The 19,983-nt window shown below is 38.3% G+C and overlaps 2 protein-coding genes across 2 annotated transcripts; one reads left to right on the forward strand and one right to left on the reverse strand.

Annotated features, from left to right (window-relative positions):
• LOC107607041 (exocyst complex component EXO70B1-like) lies at positions 12,176 to 15,189 on the reverse strand. Its single transcript, XM_016309030.2, has one exon. It carries the CDS (start codon positions 14,984 to 14,986, stop codon positions 12,830 to 12,832), a length of 2,157 nt encoding a protein of 718 aa, XP_016164516.1. The 5' UTR covers positions 14,987 to 15,189; the 3' UTR covers positions 12,176 to 12,829.
• On the forward strand, positions 18,258 to 19,610 carry LOC107607040. Its single transcript, XM_016309029.1, has 3 exons — positions 18,258 to 18,347; positions 18,408 to 18,672; positions 18,757 to 19,610. Exons 1-3 carry the CDS (start codon positions 18,258 to 18,260, stop codon positions 19,608 to 19,610), a joined length of 1,209 nt encoding a protein of 402 aa, XP_016164515.1.

Below are 19,983 nucleotides of genomic sequence, written 5' to 3' on the forward strand. Positions count from 1 at the left end.
ATGGTTTACCCAGAAAAATTATCTCTGACAACGGTAGGCAATTCACCGATAAAAAATTACTTCATTTTTAACCAATTTACACGTTAAACATAATTTTTCCTCTATCGAGCACCCACAAAGCAATGGGCTCACAGAGGTGGCTAACAAGGTGATTTTGCAGGCCCTAAAGAAAAAACTAACAGAAGCTAAGGGTCAATGGGCAGAACTTATACCCGAAATATTGTGGAACTATAACACAACTCCCAAGTCCACAACAAAAGAAAGTCCTTTCCGATTAGTATATGGATCCGATGCATGATTCCTCTAGAGCTCGGCCAAGGCTCAACTAGGACCGAACACTTTGATGAGAACGTCAACGCGCAATCCAGACGTGTCGAGCTTGACGTCATTCACGAAGGACACTATATCACAGAGTTGAGACAAAGGTCAATGCAGATGGCTATGAAAAGACAATACAACAAGAAAGTCCAGCCGAGGACTCTTAAAGAAGGAGATCTAGTGCTGAGACAACTTGAAGATGTTCGAAAACCTCCAGGTCACGAGAAGTTGGCGGCAACCTGGGAGGGACCCTTCCAAATCTCTAAAGCCATCGGAAAAGTGGCTTACTATTTAGAAACATTAGATGGAACAGCCATGCCAAATACATGGAACATTTCATCACTCAAGTCTTATTATAGCTAATCAAGTCGTTGTAACCAGTAGGATGGCCAGGTACTCTTTTTTCCTAACCGCGAGGTTTTTTCTTAAGGAGGGTTTTACTTGGGTAGGCTTTAACGAGGCCGACCATCCCACATACCTCAAACATGAGAACCTTTTCATATGAATAAAACGAATTATACATGTTTATACTACTCTGTCATATTCAAACAAATTTCGAATCAACAAAACCAAAGTTGGAATCATGAAAGATGAAACATTCAAAAACGTCAAACGTTTGAGTCAATTCCGACACCATAGGTCGGAAAAACAGTCAATACAACCGGAATGAAGCCGGCCCCAACATTTTTAAAGTACAAAAAATATCTACCTTCAAACAAAACAAACAAATTCTCGAAATTCAAACAGGAGGGGGGACATTTTCATCATGATCTTCACCCACTTCATCTTGGACCAATTTCCCATCAATAACAATTTTTATCACGTCAAGTTGACGGACATCAAACTCAGGTGCAAACAGCGACACCTGAGAAATAGCTCGGTCGAATCCAGAAGTAAACATCTCTATACCTTCATCCTCCAACTCGTGGATACGAGCAGTCATCTCGCCTTTTGTCTTATCGTTGTCTTTGATCTCACTTTGGAGGAGACGAATCTGATCCCGAAGCTGAGCAATTTCATTTTCCCCGGCCCGTCCTTCATTTTGGAAGTGACGTCGATAATAATCTCCTCTTCCTCTTTCACTATACGCTCTAAAGCAACGAATTTCTCAACAGCAACTTGTTGTTCGGCTCCAAGCAATTCTGTAGTACGACCAATGCACAGAAGCCGCGAAGCAACAACCTAAGACAACAAGGTGAGCACAATAAGTCGAAAACAAACCAGTAAGAAGGATAAAAAGAAAACACTTACCAACCTGAATATATTTCCCCAAGGCATCAACCCCAGCCCGGCGAGTAAGCAGCATGTCTCCAGGGTACTAAGAAACCCTATCAGAAAGCTCGGCCAAAGGAAACTGATCGCTCCAAAGGGAATGCGAACTCGTCCCAGGGATAAACCTGTGGAGTCTCCGCTGACGATCGAAAACCAACTTCAAAGTTTCAGCAGCAACCTTACCTCCCTTAGACAACACTTTTAAAGAATTGTCAGAACCATCCTTCTTCCTCTTTGAGGAGGCCGGCTGCACAGTCGAAAAAAGTCGCATCCCCCTCACCCACCTTTGGAAACCCAGAAGCACTAATACCCTTCTCCTTTTTCTTCTCACAGACGAACTCAGATGGGGTACTCGTCCTCCTATAAACAAACAAAAAGTGAAGAACATAAAAAATTAGAAATAAGTTAACAGTAAATCTAAACACTTATATTACCTGTATAAGTCTTTAATCCTTCTTTATCATTTTCCTTTTTGAAATGCAATATCTCAGAAATGGACAAGCACTCGCCAGCAACAATGTTTTCAATAAAAAAATCCATAACCAAATCCTCCTCCTCACTCTTATAAGTCTCAAGTACTTGCATGGGCTCCAAACACCAATACAACGGATATTTCTATATTAATTCGTTATCAATATAGAAGGGATACTCAGTCTCTATAGACCAGACTTTTACAAACAGAGATTTAAAATTTTTGAAGGATGGTTTTTAAAGTAAGAAGATGGAACGACTAGGAAAACTACTTAAGAACACCCATAAACCCTTCCGAACCCCCTTGGACAAACGCCCAAAGAAGGAGGATACTCAAGAAAATTCATCAAACACTGGAAAGCCCTAAAAAATGCCCAAGAATTTGGGTGTAACTGAGAAGGAGCACAGTTTAGTTGAGTTAGAACATCACACTCAAAACACGAAAAAGGTAATTTCACATGCAACTCAGAAAAACAAGGGGTGTACATATAAAAGTATCCCCAGTCTCCTCTACGCTCAGTGATAAACCCCTATTTTATGATTCATCTTGTGCTCAAATTGAAAGTTTTTTATCAATTCTTCACCCACTTATTCATATGAATTGTATGATTTTACTTTTCCTTCCTTATTTTATGATATATGTGAAAAACATGTTTCCTGTGCTTTAAAGATATTAATTTTAATTATCCTTTATTACCATTTGATGCCGTGATTTGTGTGTTAAGTATTTTCAGGCTTCATAGGGAAGGAATGGCTTAGAGAACAGAAAAGAAACATAAAAAAATGGAAGGAAAGCAAAAAGTGGAGTTTTGAAGAAAAGGCAGCGACGCGAACGCATGGATGACGCGAACGCGTGCCTAGCGCGAAATGGCGTTGACGCAAACGCGTGACTGACGTGAACGCGTGCCCTGAGCAGAACACAAATGACGCATATGAACCTTTTCATGAACCTTTTCATGTTAAGATTTGAATATTCTATTTAATATAATTCGAGGTATTTTAGATTAACGATTTTTATATTCTATTCATGATGCTTTCAATTTAATTTAGATTTATCTTCCCTTTTTGCTTTGGTTAAGTAATTGGTAACACTTGAGTTATCAAACTCAACTGTTGATTGAAATTGGAGTTGCTGATTGATTTGGATCATTCTAAAGCTAGTCTTTTCACAGGAATTGACTAGGACTTGAGGATCAGATTAATCTGTCCACTTGACTTTCCTTTGTTCAGTAAGGGTTAACTAAGTGGGATTAAAACCCAATTTTCATCACACCTGATAAGGATAACTAGGATAGAAATTCCAATTCTTATACCTTGCCAAGAGATTTTCTAATTATTAAATTATTTTTCTTGTCATTTAAATTATTTGTTCCTTATTTTAAAAACCCAAACCAAAATTCTACCTTTTCCATAACCAATAATAAATCATACTGCCCTGCAATTCCTTGAGAGACGACCCGAAGTTTAAATACTTTAGTTATTAATTTTATTGGGTTTGCTTTAGTGACAAACAAAACTTTTGTACGAAAGGATTCTTGTTAGTTTAGAAACTATAATTACAACGTGATTATATTTGTGAATTTCTTTACTAGCAGAAATCCGTTCGTCACTCACAAACCCTCTCCTCACTAGTACAGGGAAGGAGCTCGACAGCAATACCAGAATCATCCTTAGTCAATTTCAGGCTAAGAAGCTCGCGAAGTGACTCAGAACTAGAGTATGAAGAAGCACGCATCTTGACATCATCGTGCACCCAGTGATAAGGATCATCTTCCTTAACCTCAACTACTTTTTGTTTCTCTTTTACCTTTTCTTTTTCCATTATCCCTTTCCTAACTATGATAGAAAAATGACGAAGAAGAGGAAGAAACAAAAGTAAGAAAAATCTAACCTTTGGAAGTCATTTCGATCATCAACCCAGATAAGAGTTAAAAAGGGCTTTTGGGAGATTTCCAAAGGAACAAAGTAGTAACCAAATACTATTACAACCCACTAAGTGGAAGGACCAAGAGATTAACCGTTGAAATACCCTAGGTCAAAACGGTTCAAATGCGGTCATTAAAGAATTAATTGTAGCATGTTTTCCCAAGACATGAAAAGATTTTTTAAAATTAAAAATTAATCATCACTTTTTTTTAATGTTGAATTTAAGTTTTTAAGCAGAGCAAGCTTGGAAACGCATCGTTGAGCTTGGAGGCTACTAGGTCCAGCAAAGCAAACCGAGATATAAGTCCTATAAAGCTTAACGTGCTAATAAACGGATAGGCAAGTCAGGCTTGGGGGCTATGTATCGTACCGTATAAACTCGGAAGTAACAACTTATATCTCGGCCACGTCAAACAATTCAAAGTTGCAGATAGACAGGAACTTATCACGTAAAACGATACTCCCCAAGAATCTTGGCTGAAGCCGAGATCCGCTCAACAAGCCCCTGAACAGTTCAAAGCCCTAAAAGCCTATAAAATGGCAGCAACATGAGTAGTCTAAACACACAAGTCCCACAGTAACAACTCGATCATACATGCAAGTTTTAAGAGATATTTTTACTGACTTGAGCGTCAGAGTCCTTTTTGTAGGTACCACGCTCGGGTCCGTATTCAAGGTGGATACTTCAAGTGACGAACAAGGTCATCTCTCGCCATCAACGTCCAAAGTCCGACGTATAGCGCGGAGAAGAATATCTTGCCAGAACACCTTTAATTTGTAAAAAAGTTATCAAAACGTAAATTTTTTAACGCGTGTCTATATTTGTAATTTTTATACTTCTTTACTATATCAAAACGTAAATTTATTTGTTATAGTTCTTTTCAGTTTTTCTTTATTTTACATGTGTTTTGGTCATGCAAACGATTTAAAATAGAAATAGGAGAAATTAGAAGGGAAAACAGAACACTCTGGAGAAGAATTGATTCGGGTGTTTGGTGCTAAATGCCAGGCTAAACGTTTGGCGCCGAAGGGCACGAATTTTGAGAAAAGCTCTCTGTTTGGGTGGCATTAAATGCCAGGCTGGGCGTTTAGCACCAAGAGACACATAAAACAAGAAAAGATAACTGTGATTGTGGTGCTAAACGCAGACTTGGGTATTTAACACTAGCAATCACACATTTCGAGGAGAATTTACATCGACACTGACGCTAAACACAGACGTGGGGGTTTAGCGCCAGGACGTCCACCATCCAGGAAATAGCCACTGTCTTCGTGATGCTAAACACCAGAATCGGTGTTTAGCAACGAGGATGCTACAAAATTTAAAATACTCTTTGTTTTGCTGGCACTAAACGCAGACCTGGATGTTTAGCGCCAACCCTTCGTCCCTTAAAAAAAATTAGAAAAAGCGTTGTGATGCTAAACGCCAAGAATAGCACCAGGAGGGTCCTTCGAGAAAGAACTTAAAAATTTGAAAAAAAAATCTAGTGGGTCCCACACCTACCAACTCCCCAAATCATATTTCCATCCCCAAAATCTCTCTTCATATCCCCCCACTCCCTCATAACTGTCACCCATCACCCCTCCCTCAAATAATTCCTTATCAATTTCCCATTCACCTTCCTAACTACACCAATTCAATTCAAATCCATTTGTTTTACCCTTCTCCATCCTTACCCCAACGAAACTACACCCCTCTTTTTATAAATACCCAACCTTTTCACCCCTTTTCACCACAACAAACCACATTCCACTTCTTCTTCCTTCTTTTACCCTCTCACCTCACATATTTTTTCTTCCCCTTTTACTACCCTATCTTCCATATATTTTAGTCTTTTATTTATTTTTTTTTCACCTACCCCCTCATCCATTCTTTTTCTTATTTTCTCTTACAACCAATATTTTTCTTTTCCTTATACTTTTCTTTTTTATTGTTCAGGGACAAATAAATTTTTAAGTTTGGTGTGAGCTCTCCACTATTTTTTTCTGTGATTTATTCATATGGCACCCAAGACTGAAGAGTCCTCTTCTAAGAAGAAAAAAGATAAAAGCCCCAGCGACCGGTCTTTTTGACAACAACCAGTTCAGCTCCAAGGTCCATGAGGATCACTTTCACAAGATCACAAGTAAGAAGAAAGTGATCCCTGGAAGTGAGATTTGATTTACAACCAGATGAGTATCCGGAGATATGGGAGAAGATTCAGAGGAGGGGTTAGGAGACTCTATGCAACCCCATGACTATAGTGGGCCATTTGATAGTCCAGGTGTTCTACGCCAATGCTTGGATCACTTACAAGCATGTCAAGGGCATGAACCCCAATCCGAAGAACTGGCGCATCATGGTTCGAGGGAGGATTTTGGAGGTTGGTCTAGAGAGAGTGAGGGAGGTGCTTCCATTATCACAGATCAGAGAGGACCCTCACCCTTACAATAAAAGGGTCAACAGTGATTAGAGACTGGACCAGATCCTTGCTGACATATGCCTCCCACGAGCACAGTGGAGGCATAATGCTGAGGGACAACCATACTAGTTGGGGAGGCATGATCTGAGGCCGGTTGCTAGAAGATGGTTGGAGTTTATTCAGCATCCCATCATTCCTACGAGTAGCCAGTCTGAGGTTACCATTGACCGAGTAGTGATGATTCATTGCATTATACTCGGTAATGAGGTAGATGTGCATCACGTGATTCCTCAGGAGCGGTATAGCATTGTCGCGAAGGCATCCACCTCTACCAAGATGGCCTTTCCCCACCTCATTTTCTGCATATGTGATGTCGTTCAAGTACGCATTGATCATGATACTCCCATTGACATCAAGAGGCCGGTCACTAGGAAGGGTGTGGAGTATGCTCAGGAGTATGCTAGAGCCCTGAGAGTGGAGCCGGTTCCCCCACCTCAGCCTCAATAGCCTGAGATGTCTCAAAGATATTATTTTCCTCCACATGATTATTGGGATTAGCTGACATCATCCATTGATCATCTGGCATCGTCCATCGATCAGTTGAGGATGGACCACGAGGGCCACTCTGCCCTCCTTCAGCAACTTGTGGAGGAGCAGCAAAGTCAGAGGCGGGAGATAGAGCAGTTGAGGCGTGACTTTGGAGCTCAGTACGAATTTCTGGGAGGGAGCAGCCACCATGACGACTGAGTTGGTTTAGTTCCTTTTATGTTATTTTCCTATTTTAGTTCTTATATTATTTATCTCCTATTTTCTAGTGCTTTATAGTGTCCTTTTCATGATCCTGTTTAGAGTCAGTAGTTCTAGTTATATTTAGTAGTTTTAATTGTCTTTACATTCTGTTTTTGAAGATGTCTCATGTATGTTTACTAAGCTCGAAAAAGAAAAAGAAAAGAAAAGTGGTGTAATTGCATGAGAAATTGAGTTAAATACTCTGAATTGTCTTATTTATCTTGATGTGGTGGTATTATCTATGACTGTAAATGTATGAAAAGAACAGTGCATAATTGATATTGAAGTTAAGAGTGTTGATTCTTGAGGTACAGGAATTTAGAGAAATATTATGGATTCTCTAAATTAAACAAGAAATTAATCCTTAAAGAAAAATAGACAGCAAAAAGAAAAAAATAAAAAGTAAGGTCCAAGACTCTGAACATCAATGGCTAGGAAGGTCAAATGTAATTAAAAGCTCAAAGGGTTGTTTTTTTAGCCATATGCTTGTGGTGTGAGTGTCTCAAGAAATTCTTGAGACAGAGCACTAAGAGTCGAGACCAATTGTGAATAAAGGCTGAGTACCACTGACTGGAAAAAATAAAAAAAAAATTAAAACTCAAAGAGTTCCCCATTTAAGTGCTTGTGGTGTTTTTGTGTCAAATGCAGTTTGAGACAAAACATTTAGAAGTCACGGCTAGGCTCAAGGTGCAAAGCACCAAAGAAGAGATAAGAAAAAGTTGTCTTCAAGGATTAATCAAAGGTTAAAAAGGAAGAAAATTCATAATATTATCCGAGTTCTAGTTCTAAGAGACATTAACTATTCTGAACTTCAAAGGATAGTGAGATGCCAAAACTGTTTAGGAACATAGTGTCATTAACCCCACTCAGTGAATAGATAGGAGCTTAATTAAAAACTCAATTCTCGGGCAAATTCACTCAGTTTTATTATTTTCAATTGTTTGAGGACAAGCAATAATTCAAGTTTAGTGTTGTGATGTATGAGCATCTTCTCTTTGTTTTCTTATTATTTTAGATATGAATTTATCGAGTTTTATTGAGATTTTTAGTGTTTGAAGCCTATCTGGATGCTACTTTGAGGCATACTGTAGTTTTATTTATTTCAAAAAATTCAGGCAAGTTTGACAGAGTTTTGCAGAAGAAAGATTGAAGTTGCCAAGTTGGCGCTAAACGCTGAACCTAGCGTTTGGCACCAAGAACGTCGTAATTCGTGCAACAATCAGGCGTTGGTGGCACTTAATGCCGAGGCTGGGGCTTAGTGCCAGAAAGACAGTAACGCTCACAACTTTCTCTGTCTCATTGGCGCTAAACGCTGAACCTGGTGTTTAGTGCCAGCACCGCATACACGAATTTCAAGGACGGCTTCATCCATGGAGATTTGAATAATAATTAACTTTATTTTATTTTCTCTTATTTATTTTTATTTACAAAACACAATCTTTTAGGCTTTAATATTTATTATTTTATTTTATTTTCAAATCAATTAGGTTAGATATAAAAAGAAAAAAATTTAGCTCTTTGGCTTCTTCTTTTCTCTTTTTCATCATGCTAGATTTTACACACTTTTTACAACCCTAGTTTTTCTCTAAGTCCTGAGCAACTAAACCTCTCCTGTTAAAGTTAAAAGCTCTATTTATTTCTATGGAGTAATACTATTGCTATTCTACTTCTAATTAATGTATTGATTCAAATTCAAAGATCTGCTTTCGTTTTTCATCTTAGGGATTGAGGTATATTAGAAGATAACCCTTGTTTTAATTGAGTTCTTGTTAAATTTTGGAAAAGTAATTTACTTGAACATAACTTAAAAGTAATTCCTCCTAAACCACTAATTGTCTGGACTAATTAACGTGATATGTGACATATAATCATCTTATATTTGGGTAATTAGGATTTTTGAGGCTAATAAACTAGAATTGGACTTAACCCTTTAATCCTAAATTAAGTAACCAAGGAATTGGTGGTTAATTAGGTTAGAGGACATTAAATCACTAAGAAATTAAGGTTTAATTAATTAAGGTTTGCCATGAATTGAATCTTGCATGATTAAAATAGTTGGTAAAGATTATTAATCCGAAAAAAAATAAATATCTCTCAAACCTTAACTATTTTCTTATATAATCTTCATAACCTGCTCATTGCTTGCTTTATTAATTCTCGAATTACTATTTAATGTTCTTGAATCCAAAACACAATTTTCTACTTGTCTGACTAAGTGAATCACTTAATTATTATTGCTTGGTCCATCAATTCTCGTGGGATCGACCCTCATTCACCTGAGGTATTACTTGGTACAACCCTGTGCACTTATCAGTTCAATTGTGGTATTCTAATTCTGCACCAGGTGTCTCAACAAATTTAAGGTTTGAAAATAAAATTAAAAGATGACAAGATTCAACCCCCTTCTCTTAGCCATTGATATTCATCATATAACTAAAAGAGTTACACATAATAATTTTTTGGACTATGATACGTGTAAACCAAAATTAACAACTAAAGTGTTAAACCAAATATGTATTGATACATAAATACATTAGTGGCTGATTTTAGTGGTTAATTTTGATGTAGAAATAGTATTTTTATAATTTTTTTGTAAACACGGCAATAAATATAATTGAAGTTAGGAAGAAAGTATAATTTTTTTTTTTAGTTATTGCAATCAATTTGATAATGTTGAGCTCTCTGGCACTACATCATGATTCAATTCTACAAAGAAATTGAGTTTTAAAATTAAAATAACCTTTAAACCTACCTGGTTTTTTCTTCCACCTTAATTTGAAGATATTAAAATAATTATATCTTGGAAGTTGGAACCAATCTAGAATCCATCGTACTTGTAGATAAATAGAAGCCTCCCTTTTAACCCGAGACCGAAGACCCAAAGAAACCCTATTACCAAGGTTCTGAGAATCGGACCGGTCAATAAACCGGTAGAGGTACTGGTTCAACGGTTTAATAGTTAACCGTGGTTAAATCGTGGTTGAACCGGTTTAATTAAATATTAAAATAAATATATTAAATTTTTTAACTTAGTGATCACTATCTCATTATTCCATCTTCAAAATAAAAAATTCCTAAATAATTTTACTCAGCAACAACTCAATAACAAATAAATTAATTCAGAATCAGCACAAATACCAGAAGTCAGAACAATAGTACTCCAAAAATCAGAACAATAACACAAAAATAACTCACAACATTATATGTAATCAACAATAATAGTCCAAAAGTCAGAACAAATACCAACAATCCAGCTCTCTTCACAACAACAATGAACAAGCATATAACCCAGAAAAAAACGATTCGCGATAAACATATCCAGAAAAACAGCAATCAACTCCCAGAAATCAAACTGAAGAAGCACTGGAGGAGCTTACCGTTGACGACGTCGAAGAAGCAAGCAACGAAAAACAGAGAGGCAACGATGGACAGAGAAACCCTAATCCCCAAATCAATTTGGTCACTCAACAGTGATCGAGGCGATCGTTCACCGCCGTTTATTGGATTTTTTTCCGCGACTGAGCGCCATCAATTTGAACCTTTCGTCTCGCCTGTAACCTAGTTTAGTTCGATCAATACCCTTTCTTCTTCACTGTCCAGTCGCCATCTCCAGTCCGCCACACTCCCAGAAGGCCAACACCGTCCCGTTCTGCAGAAGCCACCAGCGTCCAGTTCCGGATTGGTTCACCCGGTTCACCGGTTAACCACCGGTTTGACCGGTTTTTTGCAGATCGGTTTTTGGCATCAACCGGACCGGTAAGAGGGCCGGTTTCCGGTTAACCCGGTCGAACCGGCCGGTCCGGTCCGGTTCTCAGAACACTGCCTATTACCCTACATATTAAGCACAATATATGAAAAACGCAATTTTGAATTGAATTGAATTCACTCCTATTACTAATCTACTAATATAATCCTAGCATTAGTCACTAACATTATCCTAAAGACGAATTAATCTTAGCCTTCCAATCTTCCATCACAAACCATCTTCAGTCTTAATAATAGATTGTAGACTTAGAAAAACAAAATAGAAATAGGTCCAAAAACTTGAACCTTTCAAAGTTCAAACACGTTACAAGTCAATTATCTTTGAAAACAGCGGAAGGCTCGCTATCTTACCGAAGTATGAATAGCAACAATGGCTCCTCTTACCTTCCCTTGAAGCAACTCTTACAATACTCATACACACTCAAATATATCATGGAACCTTTGATTGACCAAATTAAGATGTGGTTAAAGCTTGGTTTGGTAAAATTTTTATTTTTTAAAAATAACTTATAAAAGTTAATTTTTAAAAGATGGTTTTTTAAAAATTGTAGTATTTATGTTTGATAAATCAAATTAAAAATAATTTTCAATAAATACAAACAACAACAATTGAATTTGGTAAAATAGCTTTTAAAATTTAAAAATATTATAATACACATAAATACAAGTATTAAATTTAAAAATTAGTTACCATATGAAGTTATATTAGACTTTTAAATTTTGAAAAGCACAAGCTAACTTTGATAAGCTCTATCTTACGTGCTTTCAAAAGTATTCCGATCTTTTAAAAACTGCAAATACAAGCACATGATCTTTTTTATTTATCAAACACAAAATGAGGAGCTTGAGCTTTTAAAAAGCACAATCACCTCGTTGAAAAGTTTTACCAAACCTAAATCATCCACAACTACGGAGTTTTGTTCGTTTTGCTTCAGGCGTACTTGGATTGCTCTGTTACGCTTTGAGTTCCTCCTTCAACTCTCTGTCCGGGAAATGGAACCTGCTGAAATCATTTCTTTACTTGTCTCTTCAGTTTCATCATCTGCACTGCAGTTTTGTTTGTAAAGGTATTGCATCCATAAGAGCTTTTGCAACCAAATGTTATAGAGAAATGGTTCAAGTAACTTTCATTATATAGAAAATTAGAATAATTTCGTGATTTTTCTAACAGGTATCACATGGAGCAGGCAGTCTCCGACTAGGTGAGACAATAAGAGACGTTTTCGAAAACTTGGAGAATCTGATTCACTGTGATTCAGCCATTGGAAATGTTCCAGGAGGCATTAAAACAATCAATGCGGGTAATGAATTGTCTTGGTGCAATGGTGAGAGTCATGCCCATGATTGAGAAAGCTTTCAAAGAATATCTTACAACAACTTGTCCTTCATTTCCTGCCAAGATAGCTTGGATAATACAGCTGTTGGAGAAACAACTGGAAGGCAAGTACAAAATTTACACCGGAACTTGTTTGGATTATGTGGCCATGATTAATAAAGACACTCAGACATTTTCCCTCTGCTCGATTTACGGAATTCGACCGAATCAAACAATATAGTTTCGCTGAAATTTGGGGCGATGATTGGTTACAAAAGCATACAGAAAAACTCTGGCAAAACCTTGAAGACTATCAAAGAATCTCATGGAATTGAGTGCGTAGTTTTCGAATATTGAACGTGGGTTTGGTTGAGTTTTCGACGAGTAAAATAAAAAACCGATTACTTGAAATGTCTAATGAACCGAAGATTTATGCACACTCGTACCTTGGAATTGAATCAAGCATATAAAGAGAAAATAAGTTTATAAAACAAAAGAAGAGATGCACTAATTCTAACTAGAAAACAAATAATTACACAAGGACATAACTCCTCCGTAACTCCTCCCTCAGCTACCGACTCATCCGCTTGTCTCCAAGAAAAAGGCGGTTGAGTCGATCTTGAATGTCAAGCATTCCATACTGTATATAGTCATAAGCAGCCTTACCGAGAACATCCTGGAGCCTTCCAACGAAGCTTCCATATGCTGGTAACAAAATGTTTTCTACGGATACTATTATCTCTTTCCGTATATCATCCCTAGCAAACCATTTAGACTGAGTGCAGCATATCTCCTCAAATTGAACGTTGAACAACTTTAGCTTCTCTTTCATGGACTCAGCTGCTACATTATTTTCCAGTGATTCATTGTTATCCAGCTTCAATAAGCCCAGCACCTCATTCCATGAACTTCTTTTATAATCTTCAAGGTTTTGCCGAATTTTCGCTGTGCACTTTTTCATCCAATCTTCATCCCAAATGTTAGCGGAACTGTAGTTATCGCTCCGAAATCGGGCTATGGAAGGATGATGCAGTACCCTTTGTGTGATGAACGTGACATTATTCAACATGGCAACATGTCCCAAAGCAGGATCAGTGTAGGTTTTGCATTTGGCTTCTAAGTGGTTATCCAGCAACTCCACTATCCGAGCTATCTGGGAAGAAAGTGAAGGATAAGATCCCCCTTTATTAATGCCCATGGGATACTCTATGAGAGCCTTCTCAATTATATCCCAATTTCTCAATGCTACACTAAGACCATACATGATGTTGTAGGTAAGCACATCAACGTCACCTACAACATCCACAATAGCTGAATCACAGCAAATCAGATTCTCCATGTCTTTGAAAACATCCCTAATCTTCTCACCCAATCTTTGTCGAGTCATCATTGCTTCAATTTTTAGTAGCGCACTGTGCTGATCAGGGAACACCGATTCCAATCCAGGTATCATGTCACACATGCCCCTAAACATTTCCACTTGGCTTGCTAAAGTACTTCTCCAACTGTTTTCAAATGGAGTAGTATTTGCAACAGTATTTGCAAAGTTTAGGAAATAAACGGTGAGTTCTTTGCAAATCAACATGAAAGTCAGATCTTCAAGGGAGGAGAATCCAAAGAAAACACGATTGCAAAGTCTCCTTTCGGCAGGAAACAATTTGTGGATTGCAATACGAAAACCTTCTCTCCAACTTGAAATCCTGTCCAATGTGTTCTTGTCTATGTTGTTTAAGTCTTCCAACTCTAACTTGGAAAGGCACTGGTGCAAGAACTCTCTGCGACAACTGCTGTATAACTGGCACCACTCCTTCTCAAACCCATTGGCAGCCGCAATTTTAACAGCTCCATTAAGGCGATTGATAATTTTCAATGGAATCACGTCAGTAAACAAGTTGTGGTCATGCTGAATGGAATCTACCAAAGACTGGCCGTAAAGCAAGCCAAAAATTTTCTGGTTCTGTTTCTTAAGTGCTTTTAAAGAAACCAACAGATGTGGCTTTATAAGAGCAAAATCAGCATTGGCTTTTTGCGAATGTGAATCCCCATCAATGGTTGCTTGATCTTGAATATTGGCCTCTGGTTGTGTGGAAACAGGAGCACTACCACTGCTAGCATTGGATTCTCGTGGTTGTAGTGAACCTACCTGAATGATCACTTGAGGCTGATCTTGGAGTTCAATATATCCATTTTCTTCAGGTTGTGGATCATCTAACCAAGAAAAGAGAACGATTAGGAAATAACTGAAACCTGCTCCAGCTATACCCAACACCCATTTTATCTTCATGAGTTGTACTATCAGAGCTCCCAAAAAGAAATATAGCATGTCCACTTCAAATCCGCAGCGAGTGCGTCTTGACAAACTGAGTGACATCACTGCAAACGCAGCACAAGAAACCAGACCATATGCATCCGGCTTCCCCTTGGCAGCTTTATCAAAGAAAAAGGAATAGAATGAAGTGATGGTCAGTACAAAGAATGCCATGTGAGCTTTTATCCTAAGATTACTTGAGTGTTCCCATGCCTTTGCAAATAACACAGTAACACAGATGATGAAGCTCAGAACGCTATAGAGAAACGTTTTGAGCAAGTTCCACTCGCCAAATAAAGAGTTGAAGGCAGAGCTCATAGCATAAAATAAGAGGCCAATCACAGTTGAAGCAAAACCCACAAATCTCCATACCTTTGGCTGCTTCAGCCACCTCTGAATCTTGAAGACCAAGGACGCCATCTTGAGTTGTGATCAGTGCCTAAGAATTACTAGTTTCACATACTAGTACTGTTACACAGTTAGGCTTTTTTTGTAGCCCAGGATCAGAATTTCTCTTCCTTTTCTCATTGGAAATTTCGCAGAAGACTAATGCCTATTATTTGTTTACCAAGTATAATTTTAATTTCATTCGTTGGAGCAATTACGTAACGGGGTTCATGAGTCTATTTACCCACCTGAATTTTGTCATTTGCTTCTTGTCATAATCATATATTTATATGCATGTTGGAAGTTTCTTATCACTTCCCTTGTTAATGTTCTACGCATAAAAAATACATTGTCTGATTAAGACTTAAAAAGTATTAAGTATGTATCAGCTAACGATTATGCTTAAGTTGACTTAGGTTTGTAAACTTTCTTAGGATACCTTATTCTTTTGAATTTTGTTGATTACTTTAGTTGTAGTAGTTGGTAAATTATGGCTAAGTTTCACCAATGTGATCTTTTTTGTATCCATCAAGAAAGACTTTATTACCTCTTCAAGATAGCATCCATCAGCTGTTGCACTCCAAATCAACAAGAAAATCACATTACAGTATATAACGTAACAGCAAGTCATGTGCTCGAAAACTGTAGTCTTATACAGGGACGCTGGGATTCTCTTATTAGAAATTTAGTGTTAGTTGTAATTTACTCACTGAATTTTCACATCATGTACATTTTAGATTTTAGCTTCTGAACTTTTAAATTTGCAAGTTTACTTCCTGAACCCTTCCAAATGACCATGTTGACAACTTTTTCATCAATTGATAACCAAATTGTTAGATAATTAAATCAAGAATATTTAAGAGAGTAGTACAACTACACCATAGTAGAACTATCATGAAATTAGAAGATACAAGAATTATAAGTGATGAAACTAGAAGTTAGAAGAATCACAAGTCAAACTTTATCTCCTAGTCAAAATTAGAGGCTACAAATCAAGTTGTCATGAATAAGGTGCACTCATCACCTCCATACTAGAAGAATGATGAATCATGAATTGGAAGATTTAAGATTGATGACTAAGAATTTGAAGCAAAATTAAACAAAAAAATTGACTAGTCAAAGTTTCTACTTGTTTCTTGAATCATTACAACTAGTGCTTAGTTGTTATAAAAATTACTATTTTATTATGAAGGTTTGCCTATATAAAGGCTTCATATGTATGTTGTTAATCATCTCTCCATGAATAAAAATGTTTAGTGTTTGTGTCAAAAATTCTCTCTTATATTCTTATGATTGTTAGTAAGTTTGAGTGATGAAAAATATGGTAGTGCTATTTATGTGAGTGAGTAATCTTGGGGCCAATATAGTGTGGATATTATATTTATATTTGGTATCAGAGCTGGTTAATCCAACGTCTGGTGTTTGAGAGTTTGTGAGGTGTGAGAGAGTTCTCATATAGTTGTTCATTGAGTCAGTATAACAAACACTTTTAATATTGTGTAGTCCAGTCCCAAGTTAGATGAAAAACTTGATTATAATTATTGTGAGACTTTGATGTCTACCCATTTGAAGGCCCAGAACCTATGTAATTTCATTGAACCGGGTTTGCAAGAAGGAGCAGATGCTGTCCAACAGAGGAGAGATCAATTGGCGCTATCTCAAATTTATCAAGGTGTAGATTATACGGTGTTTGGCAAAATAGCAAATGCCAAAAGTGCAAAAGAGACATGAAACACGTTGAAGCTGTCATATAAAGGCGTAGATAAAGCTCAAAAAGCAAAGTTACAGTCTTTCAGAAGAGAATATGAAAGGTACGAGATGTCTAGCTCATAAACTGTTGAGCAATATTTTACTTGTATTACAGATCTTGTCAATAAGATGAGAGTCTATGGAGAAGATATGCCCGATAGTAAAGTGGTGGAGAAAATTCTTCGCACCATGCCGATGAAGTATGACCATGTGGTGACTATGATACTAGAGTCCCACGATATAGATACAATGACGATTGCAGAGTTGCAAGGAACCATGGAAAGCCACATCATTAGAATACTGGAGAATTCAAAAAAATCATCCGAGGAAGTCCTGAAAAGTCGAGTGAATTTAAACAATGTTGCAGAATCAAGCCGTACACAAGAAGGACCAGGTCGTGGTTTTAATTTTTAAAGTAGAGGCAGAGGAAGTTTCAGAGGTAGAGGTCGTGGCAATTACAACAAAGGAAGTTATAATAACTTTACACCACCTAATCAAGGAAGAGGTGGAACGAATTTCAGGCCTGCCAACCGAGGAAGAGGTCGAGGTAATTTTTATCAAGAAATAACCAATTTTAACTGTTTTCATTGTGGAAAGTATGGACACAAAGTAGCAGATTGCAGATTAAAATGGTGAATAACAATCAAACACACATTGTAGAAAAACAGCATCAAAATATTGATGATAATCCGGGTACTCAGACTTTATTTTTTACAAGTAATTTATGTGGTGAAGATGAAAATATATGGTGTTCTTGTATGGATACCTAGAGGGGAGCTCGACTGCTAGGAATCGGTGCCGAGTTGTTATCTTCAATGCTGATCTATGAACCTTGGGACAGTTCGAGCTTTCCGCCTAGGGAGATGTCCAATCGTGCAGAGTATGAACAAAAAGGGGGGGGGGGAGTGTACCTGCAAAGGCATTCCGAAACTTAAGTTAGTGGTCTGGCCATTACAAATCCTATGTCATAAATCGGCTTTATCATTCATAACTCGCCATTATTCACATCTATTGCCCAGATATTTGGCGTTATAAGTCGGCATTTTAGTCATTACTCGGCAATTTACGTTATTAATCGACATTACAGTTACTAATCAACAATCAATATCATTTATTAAAAAGTAACGTTACAAATCAGCTTAACGGACTGCTTCACAAAAGTGAAACGTCCAAACCCTTATTATTGCTCTTTAATACAGGCAATAAAGCAGGAACATAACCGATTTACACACTATCACCTATAAAAGGTATGATCTTCTATCCTGAAGACACATTGAATTCTCAATACTAACTTAAGCTTCGGAGTGCCTTTGCAGGTACACTCCCCCCTGTCTCTTGCTCAAAGCTCTATGCGATTGGACACCCTCTTGGAGTAAAGCTCGGACTATCATAAGGCTTGAAGGTCGGCACCGAAAGTCATAGCTCGGTGTCGACTCCCAGAGACTGAGCTCTCCCTCCAGGTATCCATACAAGAACAATTGGCGCCCACCGTGGGGCCAAAAATATAAACCTCTCTCTATATATCGTCGGCCTCGAGGTTCCCGTTTTGAAAGTCATGGCGGAACAACCTCCACCCTCGCCATCCGAACTGCTCCGGATGGTGACTGAGTTGCGACAAGCCATGGCTGAGGAGAACCAAAGAGTGGCAAATCAAATTGCCAACTTGAATAACACTCGAACCGAAAACAATGACCGACAAAAATAGACGGAAGAAGCCGAGCAGCAGTCAGGGCCAACACATGTCTCAAACACTGCTCGACAAGAAGAGGAACAGCCCCAACACAATGAGGAAGCTCAGAAAAACACAGAAAATGACGATCAGAAAAGCTCCCCCGGACCATTCACGGCGGAAGTAATGAACTTCGTGCTACCCCGAAGGTTTACTCTACCAACCACCCTAACTCCATATGATGGGTTAGGTGACCCAAAGAAATACATCAAAAAGTTCACCTCCATAATGATAGTAAACGGTGCATTTGATAAAGTTTTATGTCGTTGTTTTCCATCTTATTTAGACGGTCCTGCACTTGATTGGTTTTGTTCTTTGCCTGCAGGTTCCATTTCTCGATTCCGAGACATATCAAAACCCTTTGAGGAGCACTTCGCTGGATCCGCCATCTACCTTCACGACTCCGACTACCTGAACGCAGTCAAGCAAGGCCAGCACGAAAGCCTCAAGGACTACATGACGCGCTTCATAAAGATAGCCATAAACATACCCGATCTCCACCCCGAGGTAGAACTACACGCCATAAAAAGTGGATTAAGACCAGGAAAGTTCCAGGAAACTATTGCTGTGGCCAAACCAAAAACTATGGCCGAATTCCGTGAAAAAGCTAAAGGACAGATTGACATCGAAGAGCTCCGACAAGCTCGGAAAATAGAAAAGCCTCATTATAAAGATGACGACAAGCCACAGGACAGCAAGAAGAATTTCAAACCAATCCCACGATATGAGACCTACACCAAATTCAACACCAAGCGCAATGACATCATCAAGGAGATCTTGAATTCGAAGTTAATCAAGCCACCACGAAAAGCTGGCAATTACCCAGATTCAAAAGGCACTGACCGATCAAAGTACTGCTCTTTCCACCAGAAGCACGGACACAATACTGATGACTGCGTCATCGCCAAAGACCTGTTGGAGCGATTAGCTCGGCAAGGTTATCTGGACAAATTCATCAGCGGCCACATGCAGCGGCGAGCACCTCCTCCAGGAGACCAAAGCTCGGCTACACAACATAACCGAGATAGAGACCGACCGAACAATAACCATCATGAACTACCAACACGTACAATTAACTGTATTTCCGGAGGTTTTGCAGGTGGAGGAGCCACAAGTTCAGCAAGGAAAAGATCTTACCGAGCTATCCTTTCCATCAATGCCGATCAAAGTCAACAATAGTCGCCGCCTACATCTCCACAGATAACATTCCATACAGCCGATCATGATAACAGCGTAGCAAATCTGGATGATCCCGTCGTAATCTCCCTACAGCTCAGAGATCTCCTAATTAAAAAGGTGTTGCTCGACCCAGGCAGCAGCGCTGACGTTCTCTTTTACTCGACTTTCAAGAAAATGAAACTGAGCGATAACATCATCCGACCTTCCACTGGTGACTTGGTAGGATTCTCAGGTGAGCGAGTCCCGGTTATGGGCTTTGTGTGGTTACAAACCACACTCGGCAAGTTCCCTTCGTCAAAAACTTCAGACATTCAATACTTAGTTGTTGATTGCTTCAGTCCCTATAATATTATACTTGGCCGACTTTTCTTAA

The sequence above is a fragment of the Arachis ipaensis genome, chromosome B07 (genome assembly GCF_000816755.2).
Source record: "Arachis ipaensis cultivar K30076 chromosome B07, Araip1.1, whole genome shotgun sequence".
Lineage (NCBI taxonomy): Eukaryota > Viridiplantae > Streptophyta > Magnoliopsida > Fabales > Fabaceae > Arachis > Arachis ipaensis.